Source organism: Myotis myotis, unplaced genomic scaffold (genome assembly GCF_014108235.1).
Source record: "Myotis myotis isolate mMyoMyo1 unplaced genomic scaffold, mMyoMyo1.p scaffold_m19_p_24, whole genome shotgun sequence".
NCBI classification, from domain to species: domain Eukaryota; kingdom Metazoa; phylum Chordata; class Mammalia; order Chiroptera; family Vespertilionidae; genus Myotis; species Myotis myotis.
Genome location: NW_023416329.1, coordinates 4,941,386 through 4,962,233, shown reverse-complemented (window position 1 = coordinate 4,962,233; position 20,848 = coordinate 4,941,386). Strand labels below are relative to the sequence as shown.

The 20,848-nt window shown below is 43.5% G+C and overlaps 1 protein-coding gene across 1 annotated transcript in view; it reads right to left on the bottom strand.

The window, feature by feature from the left end:
- CHAT (choline O-acetyltransferase) overlaps nucleotides 1-20,848 on the bottom strand; it is a 53,481-nt gene that overhangs the window by 22,771 nt on the left and 9,862 nt on the right. Inside the window, exons 6-7 of the mRNA XM_036356032.1 lie at nucleotides 16,906-17,086; nucleotides 15,707-15,884 (exon numbers count right to left, since the gene is read on the bottom strand). Of these exons, the coding sequence (XP_036211925.1) occupies nucleotides 15,707-15,884; nucleotides 16,906-17,086 (359 nt within the window). The remainder of the gene's footprint in view (nucleotides 1-15,706; nucleotides 15,885-16,905; nucleotides 17,087-20,848) is intronic.

Genomic DNA, 20,848 nt, shown 5'->3' with positions numbered 1-20,848 from the left:
AACATAAAAACACAAACAAGAGTAGACAAAAAATAAACAAACACAACCGCAGCCTGATAACAGCCTGCTCTCTTTAGCCAAAGGACCAGGTAAGAGACAGACTTGCAAGACAGAAAACTCTTAGACCGTAACTTACTCCCCCCAGCAAAGAGAAAGTGGAGAGCCTAGACTTCTAACGTCACCGGTCTGTAATGAGGCATCTCATCTCGGTGGTTTCAGAGAAGGCCTGGTCTCAGATGGAAGCTGGGACTTCCATCTCCACTGGGCAGTAACTGCCACCACAGTTACCCCCCACACAGCATCAGTAGAGACCACGTGGGGGGCGGTTAAATTCATAACTCCCTACCAGTAGCAAAGAACACCTCCCTTGGCATGTCAATGTAGCCTAGATGAAGATCCTGAACTTCCATCCCACCTGACTGTAGCAAGGCAGCCCACCCCACCCCTGCTGGAGCAGTGCCAGAAGAAGCCAACTAAAACAAGAGGTTTAAATAAGATTCAGGTCTCAGAGCATTATATATACAATAGGACATCACTTGTCACAAAAAGAACAAGGGGAATCTCAAATTGAATTTGAAAAGACAATCAGTAGGTACCAACACTGAGATGACAGAAATGTTAGACTTATTTAACAAATATTTTTAAATTAGCCCTCATAAACTGTGCTTGAAAGAGCATTTATGAGCACATTTGAAAAAAATGAAAAACAAAACAAAACAAAACAACTCGGAGTTTCAGCAAAGAATCTCTCTATATAAAAGCGTAATATGCAAATCAACCGAACAGCGAAATGACAGGTCGGCTATGACACGCACTGACCACCAGGGGGCAAACACTCAGTGCAGGAGCTGCCCCCAGCCTGTAGGCCCTGATGGCCCAATGGGGAACTGGGAACTGGGGTTGGGTGGTGGCAGACACCGGACACTGGCAGGGCATCACCCTGCCAGTTGCCCCCCACACAGAGGGTCGCCATTGGTGGCAGGGGGTGGGGACGGCTGCTGGCAGCTGGGGAAGATGGGCCCTGATCTTAGGCCAGGCCTAGGGACCCTACCCATGCACAAATTTCATGTGCCTGGCCTCTAGTAAAAAATATGAAGGCGATCCAAGATGGTGGTGGCGCAGGTGGAAGTTACACTCACCTACTCCCAGGACTAAACTGGAAATATAACCAAAATATACAATACTCAACCTGAATAACCAGCTGAAGACTAGCTGACCAGAAGTCTTATAAGGAAGGATTTACAGAAGAAGTCACACACAGATGGATAGGAAGGGCGGAGATGCAAGGAAGGCTGGCCCTGCTCCCTCGGTGGCTGCTGAAATTTGGGAGGAATATCTCAGCTGAAAATTCCCCCTGAGGAGCATGGGTCTCATTGGGCTCCCTAGCCCAGAGCACCAGAGCCAGGAAGAGGCATCCGTATAACACCCGGCTTTGGAAATCATTAGGGGGGGCTGCTGCTTCCTGAGGACCAGGCATCTGTCAGCACTCACCTAGGGCTAATGCAGTGCTCCCTGGGAACCAGGGAAGACAGAAGGACCACTCTGCCTTCTCCCTGAAGCGCCCCCACCCCCTGCCCCAATCACCAGGATCTCCCTGGAAGGAGCTTAGATACAAGAAGGGCACCCCAGCTTTTTCTGCTTCTGTGCAAGGGACAGACCCTGGATCACATGCTCCGAAAGTCACCAGGGCTTGTATTCATGAGACCCAAAGGACTGTAGTAAACAAATAAACAGTCTAAAAAGGTGCAGGAGTACTTCCCCCCCGCCACACACACACACACACATATACACACACCTCCCATCAACCCAGTGTGGAGGGAGCTGGCAAAAAGTCCGTGTCCAGTTTCTCCCTGAAACAGGCCTAACTGCACCCTTTCCCATCTGCCCAAGGGTCCAGCTTCCAATCAGTCTGCATCTATGTGCACTGACAGGCCTTGGACACCCTCAACTTGGACACCCTCAACTAGGACACCCTCAACTGGGAGCCACTGGAAGAACAAAGAAGGCAGCTTGGACAATCACAGAGGTTTCTGAGACACTTGAATGTTGTCTAGAAAGTGGAGGAGAAAAGCACCCTTATGCACTGCTGATGAAATGGTCATTGGTTCAGCCACTGTGGAAAACAGTATGGAGTTCCTCCAAAAGTTAAAAATAAACCTATGACTTCTGGGCACATATAAAGGAAACGAACACAGAATATTGAAGAGATATCTACATTTCATATTCACAGCAGCATTACTCACGACAGCCAAGATATGGAAACAACCGAAGTGCCCATCAATGGTGACTGAATGAAGAAGATGTGGTGTCTACATACAATGAAATATTATTCAGCCATGACAAAGAATAAAATCCTGCCATTTAGAATAGCAGGGATGGTCTTTCAGGGCATTATGGCGGGTGAAATAAGTCAAACATAGAAAGACAAACACTGCACGGTATCACTTATATGTGCAATATTAAAAAAAGGCAAACTCATAGAAACAGAGTATAAAAGTGATTGCTATGGGCTAAGGGGTCGGGGAAAGAAGGGGAGATTGGTAACTTTGAGCTATGAGAAGAATAAGGTCCGAGGATCTACTGTGTCACATGGTGACCTTGGTTGATAACACCCTATTGTGTAACTAAAATTTGTTAAGAGTAGAACTTATGTGTTCTCACACACACAAAAATAAAATACATAGGTGATGGATGTGGTATTTTAACTAGATGGGGAATCCTTTCACAATGTAAGTCTATATCAAATCATCACTTTAATTAATTGATCTAATTTGTCAGTGATACCTCAATAAAGCTGAACATTTTAAAATAAAATAGCAACAGTTTTCCAGCTTAGTACAAACACTGGGACATAGGCCCATTAAAAGACTGAGTTTTAATCATAAGATTATAGAATGCTCTCCTCTCTGCAACTTCCCACTACATCACCAGGCTCCGGTGCAGTAATAGGACCAGTAGGGGAGGGTTAAGGGAGGACAAATGGTGGTGGAAGGAGACTTGACTTGGGGCAATGAACACACAATACAATACACATATGGTGTACACTTGAATCCTGTATAGTTTTATTAACCAATGTCATCTCAATAAATTCAATAAAAATTTTAAAAGATAAAAAAATGGTAATTTTAGAACTAAGAAATATAAGAGCCAATATAAAAAAAGTCAGTCGATGGACTCAACAGTAGAATGTCGTGGGCAGAGAAAAAAAAATCAGTGAACTTGGAGATAAAGCAATAGAAATTAGCCAATTTGAACAGAGAGAAAATAGACTACTAAGAAAAAGAACAGAGCCTAAGGGATCTGTGGAACAAAAGATCTCCCGGGGCAGGAAAGATTAGGAACTCACTAGTAGAAATAATGGCTAGAAACTTCCCAATTTGGGCAAAAGACATAAACCTAAAGATTGAAGCTCAGCTAATCTCAAACAGAATAAATTCAAAGAAATGCACACCATGGCATAATATAGTCAAACTCATGGAAACTAAAGACAAAGAAAAGAAAGCCGAGAAGAAAGAGAGAGAGAGAGAGAGAGAGAGAGAGAGAGAGAGAGAGAGAGAGATGACAGTTTACCTATGCAGAAATATAAAAGCAATAGAAATTGCAGCATATTTCTCATCAGAAGCCTTATGGCTGGCGGGAGGTGGTGTGACCTTTCTCTGCGCTAAAGGAAAAGGTCTGATGAAATGGTCATTGGTTCAGCCACTGTGGAAAACAGTATGGAGTTTTCCACTCTGCGCTAATTCTGTCACCCCAGAATTCTACATCCAGCAAAATATCCTCCAGGAATAAAGGGAAATCAAAACATTCTCAGGTCAGAAAACTCGAAGAGAATTTGTCTCCAGAAATCTTATAAACAAATTTTCATTTTCTTTTTGAGTTTTTTTCAATTATATTTCACTGTTGAAGCAAAAATTATAACACTGCCTGATGTGGTTTTAAATTTATATTAGAGAAAATATTTAAGACAATTATATTATAAGTGGAGAAGAGTAAAGAGATATAAAGGGTGGTAAACCTACACTTCACTAGAGTAGCAAAATTTTAACAGAAGTAGACTATGATAAATTATGTAATACCTATAGAAACCACCAGGAAAAGCTATACAAACAGATACACTGAAAACACTGCAGATAAATTTAAATTGAATTCTAGAAAATATTTAAGTAACCCATAGGAAGGCAAGAAAAAGAAAGCAAGAACTGAAAAAGAGAAAAAACGGCAGAATCAAATCCCAGAATATCAATAATTACATTGACAGAAATTGACAATGTAGGTTAAAAACATGTCCCAGATATATGCTACCTACAAGAAACTCATACCAAATATAATTATATAGGTTTGTTGAAAGTTAAAAAAAAAAAAGGAAAAAAGGTATATCAAGCAAACATTAATTTTTAAAAAGCAGGAGTGCCTATATTAATATCAGATAAAATAAACTTCAGAGCAAAGAAAATGACAAGAGACATTACATGTAAAACAAACAATACCAAGAAGACAACAATTATAAATGTGTATACTAGTATATTAAACATGCCACAAAACAAGATAAAACATGTGGAGCAAAAACTGACAGAACTGAAGGAGAAATAGACAAACCCACAATTGCAATTGGAGGCTTCAGCACCCCTCCCTCAATAACTGATAGAAAACTAGATAGGAAGTCAGCAAGTACATAGCAAAACTCAACAGCACAATCAATCGCCAGGATCTAATTGACATTTATAGAACACCTCACACACCAACAGCGGAATGCACATTCTTCTCACGTTCCCATGGAACACATATGCTAGCGTAGACGATATTTTAAGCCATAAAACACCCTTAACAAACTGAAAAGAATTGAAATCTTACAAAATGTGTTCTCTGACCACTGGAATCAAAGTAGAAATAAGTATCTGAAAAAGTTTCAAATATTTAAATACTCATGAACACTCCTGTGGGTCAAAGAGGAAGTCTTAAAGGAAATGTTCTAAAAATGGAAATGAATGAAAATAAAAATGCACCATATCAAAATTTGTGAGCACAGCTAAAGCATCGCTGAGAAAAAATGTACAGCACAGATGCTGACATTAGGAAAGAAGAAAAGTCTCAGATGAATAATATAAGCTCTCACCTCAAGAACCAGGAAAAGAAGACAAAATAAACACAAGGCAAGCAGGAGGAAGGAAGTCAGTGAGATTGAAAACAAAACAAACAAAAAATAGAAAATCAATGAAAAGAAAGCTGGTTCTTTTAAAAGATCAATCAAATCTCTAGCAAGTCTAACAACAACAACAAATCCAAGAGAGGAAAGACATACCATCAGGGTGAAACAGCTATCGTTACAGACCTTGCACACATCAAAGATAATCAGGAAATACTATGAACTCTACAGACATAAATTTGACAACTTAACTGAAATGGACCAATCCCTTCAAAAGTATAAACTACTATAATACACCAAACATAAAATATAAAAATTGGATAATTCTATAACTATTAAGGAAATTGAATTTGTAAGTTTAAAACTTCCAAAAAAGAAAATTTCAGGCACTGGAGAATTCTACCAAACATTTAAGGAAGACTTAACACAAGTGTACACAATTTTTTTAGATATTTAAGAGGAGGGAACACTTTCCAATTCAGTTCATGAAACCTAGTGTTACTCTGACACCAAAACAACACACACACACACACACACACACACACACACACACACACACACACACACAACTATAGACCAATAATCCTAACGAATATAGATACGAAAATAGTAAGCAATACATAAACAGATGGAATTAAGCAACATATAAAAAGAGTTATGCTCCATGATTAAGTGGGCCTTTATTTCAGAGATACAAGAAAATCCATCAATGTAATCCATCATATTAAGAGACTGCAAAAAAATTCATTATATCAATTGATGCAGTGAAAGTATTTGACAGAATTCAGCATCTACTCATAATGAAATCTCAAAAAACTAGGAATAGATGGTAACTTCCTCAGCTTCATAAAGACCATCTACAAAACAGCCTATAGCTAACATCATACTTAAAGGTGGAAGATTGCATGCTTTCCACCTAAATCAGGAACAAGAAAAGATACCACCCAGTCTTGCCAATGCTGTTCCACATAGTACCAGGCACTCTGGCCAGTGCAACAGTCAAGAAAAGGGATAGAAGAGATACAGATCAGAAAGGGAATAAACTGCCCCTATTTTCACAACATGATTGTTTATGTAGAAAATCCCAAGGAAAAAAACCAACTCTCCTAGAACTAATAAATGAGTTCAACAAGTTTGCAGGATATAAGATAAACATACGGCAATCAAGTGTATTTCTGTATCCCAGTAACAAACACACGAACACCAAAATTAATGCAAAACAAATGAAACACTTCTGTGTAAATCTAGCAAAAAGGTACAGGAGTTGTGTGCTGAAACTACAAAACACTGATGAAATAAATCAAAAAGGTCTAAGTCAGTGATGGCGAACCTTTTGAGCTCGGCGTGTCAGCATTTTGAAAAACCCTAACTTAACTCTGGTGCCGTGTCACATATAGAAATATTTTGATATTTGCAACCATAGTAAAACAAAGATTTATATTTTTTATATTTATTTTATATATTTAAATGCTATTTAACAAAGAAAAATCAACCAAAAAAATGAGTTCGCGTGTCACCTCTGACATGCGTGTCATAGGTTCACCATCACTGGTCTAAGTAAATGGAGAGATACACTGTGTTCAGGCATCAGAAGACTCAGCACAGCAAAGATGTCAATTCTCCAAAATTTACATACAGATTCAACACAGCTCCCATCAAAATCCCTGCAAGGCTTTCTGTATGTATAGACAAGATTTTCTAAAGTCTGTGTGAAAAGGCAAAGGAGCTAGAATAGCTAAAACAATCTTGAAAAAGAATAAAGTTGGAGAAATCAGTATACTCAATTTTAAGACATTATACAGCCACATAACCAAGAATGTGGTATTGGCAAAGAGATCAACACATAGACCAACGAAAGAGAATAGAAAACCAGCAATTTGACCCACATAAATATGCCCAACTGATTTTGACAAAGGTGTAAAAGTAAAGGAGGAAGGAGGCCTTTTTCAACAAATGTTGCTAGAGCAATTGAACACCAACAAGCAAAAATAAATAAATTTATAAATAAAAATTCTGGACATAAATCTCACACCTTATAAAAAACCAATTCAAAATGGATCATCAATTTAAATGTACCATGTAATATTTAAAAACTTTTAGAAAAAATTAAAAAGATAATCTTTGGGACCTAAACCTAGGCAAAGAATTCTTAAACTTGACACCAAATGGAGAACCCATAAAAAGGAAATTTGATAAGTTGGACTTCTTATCAAAACGAAAACATTTACTCAGTGAAACATCCTATTAGGAAGTTGAGAAGATAAGCTACAGATTGGGAGGAAATATAAAACCACATATCCAATAAAGGGCTAGTAAAGAACATGAACAACTCTTAGAACTCACAGAACAACAGAAAACAATAACAAAAATCCAAACAGCCACTATTCCATCAAAAAGGATATAGAGATGGCAAATTAGCAGGTGAAGAGATATTCAGCACCATCAATCATAAAGAGAAATGCAAATTAAAACTATCTTAAGGTATCAATACAGAGCTATCAGAATGACTAAAATAAAAAATAGTGACAAACCAAATGCTGATGAGGATGCATAAAAAGTAGATCGCTCAGACATTGTTGATGGGAATGTAGTCTCTTCAAAAAGCTAAACATGCAGATATCACATGACCTAGCAATTTCATTTCTGGGCATTTTTCCTGAAATGAAAATTACAATTACACAAAAACCTATACATATATGTTCATAGTAGCTTTATCTGAAGGGGAAAAAATCAAATGTCCTTCGATGGGTGAATGGCTACATCACCTGTTGTGATGCATGCGTGCCGATGGACTACATAAAAGGAATGAACTTCTGACACATGCAACACCATGGATGAATCTAGAGAATTATGCTGAGTGGGGTGGGAGGGAGGCCAGCCTCAGAAGATTCATACTATATAATTCCATTTATATAATGTCCTTGAAATAATACAGATTAGTGGTTGCCAGGGGTTGAGAAGGGTGGGGGCAGGAGGAAGCGGGTGTAGCTATAAAGGAATGGAAAGGTCCTGTATTTTAACTATCTCAGTGGCGACACCCTGGTTGTGATGTTGTACTAGAGTTTGGCAAGATGTTAGCATTGGGTAGGAAAAGGGGAGAGTCAAGATTATTTCTTACAAGTCGATATGCACCTACAATTACCCCCAAATATGTTTACAGTAATTTAATTTAAAAAACAGAACTCAAGAGCCAAGAATTGCTTCTTCCTCTGTGCTCTAACCATGCTTCCCACAAAGGCAGATGTTAAGAGCTACCATACTTCTGGGATCAGGGGAGGGGTGGTGAGTGAAGAAAAGCAGGAGATACCCAAACCACCTCCCAGCTGCCTTGTACTCCAAATACCACTGTGCTGCCCACGATTTCATGGAAGTGAGGGCACGGCAACCAGGGGGGACTGAAAGAGAGGTGTCTATAACCTATGCACACGGGGCATGTGGTACGTGGCGGACCTGAGGGCAGCAGAAGAGCATCCCAGAGCTAACGAGGGTTGGGGTTCCAGGCAAGGAGTACAGACCATTCAGTCTGTGGCCACAGGCCACCGTCACTGCTGCATGGACAGTGCCCATTCAACAGGTGCCGATTTTCAGCTCACCAGATTTTTCCAGAGAGGCTGTGTCCCCAGAGCATTTCCCCAAATCTAATAAAGCTTTCACTTAGTGATCATCCTCTGTGTGCCAGGCACCAGACCACTGCTTGCTGGCCCTCTGCATTGCCATGGTCCTACCCACAGGGAGGGCTGCTGTCCTCATGCCCTAGCCTCGGGAGCCGGGTTCCAGGGCACAGCAGGATGTCGGGTCAAGGCCAGCCCTCTTGCCCTAGACCACGTGCCTCTGCTTGCGTGGGCGCTCTGGCCTTCACGCGTCCCCTGTGGGAGGGAGCATTGGATCAAACCTCCCCTCCCCCCGAGAGGGAAAACAGCATTCAGCCTCAAGAGCCCAGGCGGTATTCTGGGCCAATTAAATCAGAGAGGCTGCTAAGGTGTAGTTGGTTATAAATCAGCAGACTTGCCTATCTCTGGTTGACAATATTTAAATAGCCAAACGCCCACCCTGAGTGGTGGTTGTAAACCGTGACCGAGGCCTTCTGCAGAGCCAGCCGCCTTCTGTCAGCTCCCTCCTTGACAGCAGTGTCCCAGCTCTGATTGGCTGCTGGGGATAAATATTTACGGGACTGTGTAAACGGAGGCATCTGCCTCCAGGCCTGTTGGCTGGATCTTCACCGCAGCACCCAGGAAAGCCAGCAGGCTGGAGTGGGGTGGGTGTGGGCTCTCCGAGCTGGCTATCCTTTTCCTATAAATTGACAGGCGCTGCAGTCTTCCAGACTCAGGGCCAAATGTATAATTACATTTCCAGACCAGGATAACAGTGCTGGCTCCTTCTGGGTTCAGAAAGCCACAGCTCGCTGGGGAGGAAGGTCCTGAGAGGAGATGAACATCCCTCTGGGGGTCCCTAATTATGGGCGCCTGCCAAGCCCTGCTGTTGGGTTAGGCCCAGGTCTGCAGCTGCCACCTCTAAGGGTTGGGTTCCCTCAACCCGTGGGAGACACAGCCTCCTCCATTCTTTGGGGATGAGATTCCCCTCTGGGCTATAAATGAAGACCTAAAGCAACGAAGTGCCCAGGACAGGGTTCAGCATCAAGGGGGACCGCCATGCACAAAGGCCACTAACAATGGGGTCCCAACCTTGGCTGCACCAGGTAGTGCTTAAAAATGAAAATCCCGGGCCTCCCCCTGACCTACTGGGAAAGCACTGGGCTTGAGGAATCTGGTGTGTGTGTGTGTGTGTGTGTGTGTGTGTGTGTGTGTGTGTGTGTGTGTTTTAAGGGGTTCGTTAGAGAACCCTGATGTCATTGGCCAGCCCCAGTCACAAGGACAGCAGTTGGCATAAGCCTCAAGTGCTAGTTGGCACAGGAAGCCCTCCTGGGCTAGGACAGGCATAGGGGTGAGGCCCACAAATGCCCTCGGGACTCCTTTTGGAGATACTCCTTTGGTTTTATCCTATTTGTGTTCTAATAATCCTGCTTATTCCAGTCTCCCCAATAAACACCAGTGATGGTCCTGGTAGCCTTGACTCTCCCAGGAGGTCTCTCGGCATTGGCTGTGGATGATCCGGCTGCCGAAGTAGACGACAATACACACACATGTCCTGCACCACATTGTCAGTGAGCGCTGTATGAGAAGCACTGTGTGAGGGGCTGTGGAGGTGTGGGGACACTGAGCACATAGGGAGGGTATGGACTTCATAGCAGACATATGGCCCCACTGCTTGTGGGCTGTGCCAAGGTGGCGCCACTGGACTTCTGTGACCTCCACCCTCTCAATGGCATAGCAGGGAGGTTGGGCTGAGGAACCTGGGACCTCACAGAGGGAGCCAGCCTGCCTGGGGGTGGGTGGGCTGCCTCTTCTGTTGAGGAGAGAGGGTTAATGAAATTAATAGCCTCGCTGGGCCTCAGTTGACCCTATGAGAATTTAAGGGCAGATTTCATCTGAGCGCAGGCATCTTGCAGGACAGCACCTGCCTGGGCCCACTGCCACAGGCACTGGTCTCTGCCCAGTTCCTGGAAGGGAGGTGGAGACCTTGGGCCTTCAGCAGAGATGGCCTGGAAAGCACCCACCCCGTGGTGTTAATTGTGATGCCGCTATGGAGTTGGAAAGATGTCCCAGCCCCATAACCACCAGACAGGCCTGCCTGGAACTAGGAGAGAGTAGCTCCCAGGAGTTAAGAATTGGGGAGTGTTGTGGGCAATGATGGCCGCTGTTCCTGGGTCTGTTGCCCTCGCCTTTCCTCCTTCCTGAACCCTTCCTGATGCCTGACTAGTGATGGCTAGTCCCCTTGCATCATTAACTTCTTCTGAATGCATTCTCTGTTCACCTTATGCCTCACCTGAAGGTGGTATCCCCTGAGGGTTACACATCCCTGTGCCCTTTCACAGACTCTTTTCCTTGACACTCATGTCCCCAAGGGCCAGGTCAGGTAGGTGACTTTATTCTCCCTGTTCCCACCCCTAAATGACTCCTCCTCCCCCCTTTCCCTTTGTAGTTGCACCTGCTAGACGTTTACCTTCCCATCATAGCCAACACTCCCTTAATTGCTGTGTTCCACCAACCTTCTCACAACTCATCAGCGTGCAGATCTGGGCTCCTGATTCAGCTTCCTCCTCCCCATCACTACAATGTCCATGTGGATAACCCAGCTCACATCCTCTTCTCTCAGACTCTCAACCTCCCCACTGTGGCAGTCCAACATCAGTCCCCACTTCCATAATCACATCTGGGAATTCAGGACCAGGGACACCTCCTGAAGTCTCAGTTTCAAGCATCCAACCTTCTGACCATACTCATCACCTTTTGGTTCACACAGTCGGTTACCCCCATTGCAACATGACTCGTGTCAATGACATCCCCCAAACCATGAATCACACTACCTATTTCCATTATCCATTATGCACCTCTGTCTTTCACTTCCCTCCCATCGTGAGATAAATTGTGTTCTCCCAAAATTCCTAAGATGAAGTCCTAACCCCCAGTTTCTCAGAATGAGACTGTGTTTGGACATGGAGTCTTTATTGAGGTAATTAAGTAAAATGAAGTCATCAGGATGGGGCCTAATCCAACTTGACTGGTGTCCTTATAAGAAGAGGAAATTAGGACACAGTGTAAAGACCAGGTGAAGACACAAGGAAAGACAGCCATCTGCAAGCCAAAGGGAGGAACCTCAGAAGAAACTGACCCCTCTGATACCTCGATCTCAGACCTGCAGCTTCCAGATCTGTGAGAAAATACATTTCTGTTGGGTAGCACTCAGAATGTGGTACTTTGTTATGGTAGCCCTAGCAACTCAGTTTAGATTCCAACATTATAACCATTCCCTTCCCACACCTCCCCCTTTCCCTCGGTCTTATTCACCAACCTTGGCTAAACCTGGTGATATACCTTCTTGCCTGAACCTGAGGAGCTGAACATTGTGGAGGGAAACTGCAAAACAATGCTAATTAGTTTTTCCTAAATGTATGACCCCAAATCCTCAAATATGAGCTTGACACAGTCCATAAATCTTATCAAGTTTCATGAGTAAGCTCTCTTTCCTACTTTCCAAGAGGCTATTTCATGCGTTCTCTCTCTCTCTCTCTCTCTCTCTCTCTCTCTCTCTCTCTCTCTCTCTCTCTCTCCTCATCTGAGGATATTTTTCCATTGACTTTTAGAGAGAATGGAAGGGAGGGAGAGAGAGAGAGAGAGAGAGAGAGAGAGAGAGAGAGAGAGAGAGAGACATTGATGTGGGAGAGGCACATTGATTGGTTGTCTCTCACATGCACCCTGACCAGGGCCATGGATCGAGCCTGCAACTGAGATTCATGCTCTTGACCGAAATCAAACCTAGGACCCTTCAGTCTATGGCTGATGTTCCATCCATTGAGTCAAGCTGGTTAGGACTCATGCATTCTCTTTTGTCTTCAGAATACCATCCTCTGCCACTCAGCTCATGGCCATGCTCTGCTAATCTGAGACCAGAAGTTACCAGTTGGAAACCTCCTCATACTTCCACTACCACAGCACAGTCTTATGGACCTCTGATCTCCATTTTCCTGGCACCAACCAAAGGCCTCTATTATCTGGGTTCCATCTTCTTTCTTTGCAATAATTTTACCCCTTTATTTATCACCTCTCTCCTCATTAATTATCCTATGGGATTATGTCCATGTATTTGTCTACATACTATCATGCCCTTGCGTTTACTAATAAAAACACTTCCCTTGACCCCAACCCTCTTCTAGCAACTCCCGAATTTTTCTGCTCCTTTTAATCCCATAATGTCTGAAAAGTGTCATCCACACTTACTAATTCTACTCATTGACCTCAAACACAATTTCCTCCTGCTGTTGGATCACTTCCATCAGCATATGACCATTCATTCTTCCCACTACTCCAGTCTGGCCTTTGTGAAGGTCACTGGTGACTCTTCCTTGAGCTCTCTGCAGCTTCCTTCCATCTTGGATCTTTGTGACTCATCTGGTTTTCTCTTGATTTCAGGGCTGCTTTCTCAATGCCCTCAGCATCTTTCTCTATCTGGCCTCTGATGCCCCATTCTTCTGCTTCTAGATGATCTCACTCAGGTCCATGACTAAATATCACTTATGTGCTGATGGCTCTCAAATTTATATCTCCGTGTTGACCTCTCTCTTGAGTTCCAGACACATAGATCTAATTTGGTGTCTCCACTTAGATGACTCAAGGCATCTCAGACCTGACATACTTGGAAAGGACTTCTCCATTTCATAGCCACTTTCTCAACCTGATTCCCATCTCAGCGAATAAGACCACCATCTATTCAGTTGCTCAAATAAAAGACCTGGAAACACTTCTCACTTCTTTTGTCCTTCTTCTACTTTGAAATATATCTAGACCCCACCCATGTCTTTCTATTCTCCCTCTTAATCCTAGCCCAAGCTGTCATAATCTTTTACTTTTACACTGGAATTGTTTTCTAAATGGTCTCTCCATTTGCCTTCTGTGGGAAAGGGCTGCTCTAGAGAAGAGGGCTCTGGGAAGAAATGGTTTCCTGCCACACAGACGACACAGTCAGTGCTAACTGAATTAATTGAATTTCCAAAGGGAAGGCGTGTGCACCCCCTCCTTTCTGTCACGTTTCCCACAGAAACAGTACTTCCATTCAGAAAACCAGATCAAGTGCCATTAACAAATTAATTCCAATTAGGGCAGCCCAAGCACTGAGACCTCCAGGCAATCCCTGGTAGTCCTGCAGGGAGATGGCTTGGCCTGGCCTGCTAATAAAGTGGAAACTGTACTGGAAGCAAAAGCGATTATTTTGATGCCTGTCACTGTCCCCGGAGGGGAGAAGGGTGGGATTTGATTAGACCACGGTCTACTGAGGGAATGAACTCACTTTCAAATGATGTTATTAATTCTCCAATTTGGCGGCTAGGTTCATGAGAACAGGCTCAGCTCTCCAACTTCCCTGTGGCCTGTGCAACCCCGATTTAGAACCAAGTATTCACAGGTGCCCAACAATTGAATGAAAGAATAGTTCATTGGTAAGTGGGAAATAAGTCTGGGCCCCAGTATTCCTAATAACCCTTCATTCTTTTATTTAACAAATACAGCTGGGCCCTTACTGTTCTCCTGGACCTTATTGACTGGGGGAGGGCAGCAGATAATCAGCAGGAATCAAGCAAAGGAAAAGCTGACTTTGGGGAGTGAAACAGGTGATCAAGAGGAGAAAACAGGACCAAGGGACAGAATATAATTGGGGAGAAACGCTCAAGGAAGTCCTGAGGTGTCGAAGCTGAGCTGAGCTCTGAGTAGTGCAAAGAGCCAGCCAGCCCTGTGGGACGAACGTTCTAGGGAGGGGACCAGAAAATGCAGTGCCTGTTGCCAGAGATCCAGGCCTGCTACCTCCTCACTCTACTAGTACGGTCAGCATGGCCACTTTGCCAGCCTGGCTGCTCTCCTCATGGTACTGGCAGAGCAGATGTCCCTGATGGGCAGTCCACTTTGCCCACCCCCAGTCTGCCAGCCTGTATGCCACCCATCCCTCCTGCAGTTCTCACTCATGTCACAGAGATTTGCACAATTTCTACCTCTTCCAACAAAGCCTTTTGAAATCTTCCCAATTAGAAGGGCTCCCTTCCCACTCTGAAGTCCTGACGCAGTTATTTAGCACTGCTGTCTCTGTTACTTTACATGGGTAAATATCACATTACTGTGTATTTGAACCTGCTCCCCTGTGCCTTCTCTTCCCCTGTTCTCATCTAGTGGGCTGGAGGGCACTTCATCCTATCTCTTACACTCCCCAGGCCTAGCACAAGTCCTCAGCTTGCAGACACTTGGGGAGTCTAGATAGACACCGGGCCAAATGAAAACCTGAAGGACAGATGGAGGTTTATGGAAGTCTCACCTCTCATCCCGGAGTCTCTAACATGGGCAAGAAAGGAAGGCTCTCCCAGTTCCTGGGAATAGAGCTGGCTTTGGATTTGAAAAGTAGTTTCCAGAAGAATGATTTTAAAATGTTAAGACTATAACTGGATTTCTTATAGGGGTGCTTGGAAACTCTCAGCTTAACTATGAAAAGTTTAGGACCAAAAATTCATATAAAGAAGGCAGCCAACTACCCTCCCAGAGGTGGGCTCCATCCCAAATCCTCATCTGACGGCTCTCCCAGCAACTCAGACCCCTCAAATGAGAACCACCCCTGCCAACAAGTAAAGCACAACTGCTTAATTGCTGCCAGCCTTCCTCCAGCTCAAAATCTTCCCTCCCCACTGCCCCCCGCTAGTGTTCCCAGAAATCCCAGGGTTCCAGTGCTAGCCAGTGTCACCCAGAGAGCTGGAGCATGGTCAGATGAAATAAGAGGTACCAAAGGTGCCTTCAGCATCAAGGAACCTCAGCTGACAGCAAGACTTGCCACCGGGTCCTGAGTTGGAGGGAGGCCTCAGCTCCAGTGCGATGGCAGATGGGGATGAGGCATGGTTCCCGACCCTGGCGGAGGGAAAGCCGATGGACGTGAGGATGAGATGGGCGTGGAGATGCGCTGGGCACTGCGGCTGACCTTTCACGAGGACTGTCCTGGCCTCGGCCCACTGGCTCCTCCCGTCTGATGTCAACAGGCCGATTGGAGGCAAGCGTTCATCCTCGTTGGAAGCCATTTTGACTATCTTTCTCAACTGAGTGAACAGATCCCCCTCACTGAGACGGCGGAAATTAATGACAACATCCAAGACAAAGAACTGTGGGGAAACAGGTCAAACACATCACTCACGGCAGCCGGGCCAGGTGCCAGGCCTTCACTGAACCTTCAGATCTGAGAATGGATGGAGATGTTCAGGCCCAAGGTTCCCATGTAGTCATGGCTCCGAGTAGTCACAAGTTGGGGACCACCTCAACTTTGTTAACTGTGCTGGACTCCAAGCTGCTCCAATTCAGAGAAGTTCACATTAAACTTAGCTAAATGAACACTTGCTTTTGTGGTTCTTAGTTCTTATAAAAGCACTACATTTACGGGGAATTGAGTATAATTGGCACAACCACTGTTGGGGGACAGTGTCTATTAAAACTAAAATGTGTATACCCAATGACTCAGCAATTGCTCTTATAAATACACATTTTAGCCTAAGGCTTAGAGAAACATATACCCTTGTGCCCCGAAACATGTATACGGGAATGCACATATGAGCAGTTTGCAGCAGCAAAATGGCAGAGAGAACCTAAATGTCTCCAGTAGGAGACGCTAAGTAAAATGTATGTACTTGTCCAGTGTACGCCTACCCAGCAGTGAAAAGGAACAAACTAGTTGCATATACAGCTACAGGGATAGATCTCAAACACTCTAGTGAGTGCAGATAAAAAGGCAAGGAGGTCCCAACAATCTGCAAAGCTGTCTGTCTGTGTATAGTTTCTGGGAAGGTCACGGCCCCGGTCACTGCATGTGGAGGTTCTGAGGCCTTGCAGGGTCTCATTGATGACCCTGAGTCCATTCTCCAGGCAGCTCTTTGACCTGACCTGGAGGGTCAGGCTGGATGGCAGCCCACTGAAGGTGTTCTTAATCGGTGACTCTCCTCATTCTGAAAGTCCAACCAGTGGAGAGAAATGGAACCGACAGGGAGTCCGGAGGTCCCACTTTGGGGCCACTCCGCCCCAGCTCACTGTGTGGCTCTGGGAGGGGGTGAGCACCCTTGGAAAAGCAGGAATGCCTGAGCACACATGTTTCCTCCCCGAGCCCAAGAGGCTGCTGCAGCGGGGGCCGCTTACCTGGTTGCAGCAGGCCACAATGATGTGCTCCGGCTCCGGCATGACGCTGCTCTTCTGGGCCACCAGCGTGTCCTGGATGTGGCCAGGGAGGCGGTAGGAAGAGAAGAGGCCATAGTATTGCTTCATACAGAGCTGCTGCCCTGACAGCTGGCCCTTGGCACAGTCAGTGGGGATGGAGTGACTGGAGGGGGAGAGTGGGGAGCGAGGCAGGAAGTCAGAATTGGTTCTACTGCAACTTGATTAGGCAAAGCGGGGCACAGAAACGAGAACGGCACTGTGATGGCAGTCAAGGAGCTTAAATCTCTACTTTTTAAAGGAGTGGAATGCCCATTTCCATGGCCAAGAGGATCCTCAGGGATTTCCCGCACCTTCATTAGTCTCCCTCCTCCCTTACTCATGCACTTGAGTGCAGATCTTACTGTTTTAGCCCCCTTTGCCTTTGCTTATGCTGATCTTTGCTTAGCATGCCTTCACCCCCACCTTGTGCTCAGCTAATTTGTTAGAAAACCCCTTCTACTCCATCACCTCTTCTAGAAGCCTCCTCTGAGTTCAAGGCAGAATATTCTCTTTTCCCTGTGGCCTCAGCCTATCTTGTGTCCTTCCTCCCTCCCTTTCCCTCTTCCTCTCCCTCCTCCTTCTCTTTCTTCCCCCATGTTTCTCTCCCCTTCCTTCCCTCTAACCTTTCAGACAACAAATGTTATTGCGCACTCCTTTGTGCTAGGCACCATTCTGGGATCTGGGAGGATATGGCAGCAAACAAGAGATGAGTTTCCTGTTCTAAGGGGCGCAGGTCCTAGAACATGGGAGTGGGGCACAGATAACAAGCAGCAAACTGGTAAATGGGAGGGTTTCAGGTAGGGAGCCAGGGTGACAAGGAGGTGTGGCCAGGGACAGGCTTGCTGATGATGGGACATGTGAGCTGAGCCATGAGGGTAAAAGGCAGCCATGAGAAGAGCTGGGGCCAATCAAGGTGACTGGGTGGGTGTCCCACCACCCCACTGCTCCAAGTGTGAGTATTAAACTGAACTGTAAAGACCAACCCACAACATGGGGTGCTTACAGAAACATTTGTAACAGGAATCTTATGTCTTTGAATCTAATAATAAAAGTGGTCTCATCCCATGTTAGAACACAAAACAAGTCAATATATTTAAGAAGATTGATCATGTCAGACATCTTCTCAGACCACAATGTTTTGAAATGAGAAATCAATTTAAAAGAAAGTGAAAAACATACAACACATGGAGGTTAAATAACATGTTATTAAACAACGAATGAGTTAACAATGAGATCAAGGAAGAAATAAAAAAATACCTTAAAACAAATGAAAATGGGAACACAACAACACAAAATCTAAGGGACACAGCAAAAGCAAACCTACATCAGAGGAAAAACCATAGCATTACAGGACTATCTCAAAACAACAGGAAAAAATATAAAATAAACAACCAAACTTTACACCTAAAAGAACTAGGAAAAAAGCCCAAAGACAGTAGAAGAAATAAAATAACAAAGATCACAGTGGAAATATATGAAATACAGCCTAAAAAATACAAAACAATGCAACCGATTTCTGAATATTTATTTTGTTTTCTGTTATTTAACTGAATTTATTTATCAGTTAATAGTAACATTTTGGTGAAATCTTTAAGATTCTCAATGAAACTGAGAGCTGGTTCTTTGAAAAAATAAACAAGATTGACAAACCGTTGATCAGACTCTTCAAGGAAAAAAAATAGAGGGCCCAAATAAATAAAATCAGAAATGAAAACCAAGAAGTAACAACTGACACCACAGAAATACAAAAGATTATAAGAAAATATTATGAACAACTACTAGTATATGTCAACCAATTGGACAAAGTGGAAGAAATGGATAAATTCCCATAAACATACAATCTTCCTAAACTGAATCAGGAAGAATCAGAAAATCTGAATAGACCAAACACAACTAATGAAATTGAAGCAGGAATCACACACTTCTGACAAACCTGAGTCCTGGGCCAGATGGATGGCTTCACAGGTGAATTGTACCAAATATTCAAAGAAGAAACAACACCTAACCTTCTCAAACGATCCCAAAGAAATCCAGAGGAGGGAAGACTTCCAAACTCATTTTACAAGGCCAGCATTCTCCTAATTCCAAAACCAGGTAAGGACACTACAAAGAAATAAAATTAAAGGTCAGCCCTAGCTGGTTTGGCTCAGTGGATAGAGCGTTGGCCTGCAGACCAAAGGGTCCTGGGTTTGATTCCGGTCAGGGGCACGTACCTCGTTTGCAGGCTCCTTGGGGCTTGTACCAGGAGGCAACCAATCCATATGTTTCTCTCACATCGATATTTCCCTCTGTCTTTCCCTCTCTCTTCCACTCTCTCTAAAAATCAATGGAAAAATATCCTCAGGTGAGGATTAAAAAGAAAAAGAAAATTATAGGCCAATATCCTTAATGAACATAGATATTGAAGTCCTCAACAAAATATTAGCAAACCAGATCCAGCAATACATTAAAAATATTATATACCATGATTAAGTAGGATTTATTCTAGGGATGCAAGATTGGTACAATATATGCAAATCAATAAATGTCATATACCACATAAACAAAATGAAAAATAAACCATATAACCATGTCAATAGATGCAGAAAAAAACATTTAATGAAGTCCAGCACCCATTTATGATAAAAACTCTCAGTATACTGGGAATAGAGGTGTGAGAATAAACAAGTAATCTTTTCTGTCAAAGAACAGTTGAGGCAGCCGCCACTTTGGCTCATGGGACTTGGCAGCCGCCATGTCAGCTGCATGACTTGCAGCTCCCTGGGAGTCGCCACCTTGAAACAGCAAAGGCCCACCCCTTTCTTTGAATTAGCCAATCGTGAAAGACTGTGCGCCTGAGCTCCAATCAAGAGTGAGGGACAGGTCACAGTGTATCAGGATTAAAAAGCCGAGCAGATCGCCTGCTGAGTGTGCAGTGCTCGCGGCCGCCTGCAGGAGGAAAGATGTTTGCCTTGCTGCCTGGCTTCCCAGTGTGCTTCGTGTTCTACCAGGACCCTGGAATTTGGGGGCTTGCCAAATCAGACAAGAAAAATAAGATAAAAGGCATCTGAATCGGAAACAGAAGTAAAACTGTCATTATTTGCAGTTGATATAATACTGCACATAGAAAACTCTAAAGACTCCACCAAAAACTACTAAAACTATTGTATGCATTCAGTAAAGAAGCAGAATACAAAATAAATATTCAAAAATTGGTTGCATTTTTATATGTCAGAAATGAACTATCAGAAAGGGAAACTAAGAAAGCAATCCCACTTACAATCATATCAAATAAAATAAAATATGTAGGAATAAATTTAACCAAGGAGGTAAATTTATACTTGGAAAATTATAAAACACTGATGAGAAAAAAAAATTAAACCAAACATGTACCATGCTCATGGATTAAAAAAAATAATAATAACATTGTAAAAATGTCCGTACTACCCAAAGCAATCCATAGATTCAACACAATTCCTATTAAAATAGCAATGGTGTATTTCACAGAACTAGAACAAATAATCCTAAAATTTATATGGAATCACAAAAGACCCCACATAGCCATAGCAATCTTGAGAAAGAAGAACAAAGTTGGAGGAATCACGCTACCTGATATCAAACTATACTACAATGCCATAGTAATCAAAACAGCATGGTATTGGCATAAAAACAGACATCTAGATCAATGGAACAGAATAAAGATCTCAAAAATAAGCCCATGCCCATATGGCCAATTAATACATGACAAAGGAGGCAAGAATATATAATCGGTTAAAGACAGTCTATTCAATAAATAATATTGAAAAAAATTGAACAAGATATAAGAAAAAAAAATGAAACTAGACCACTTTCTTATACCCTATACAGGAATAAACTCAAAATGGATTAGACTTAAGTGTAAGACTTG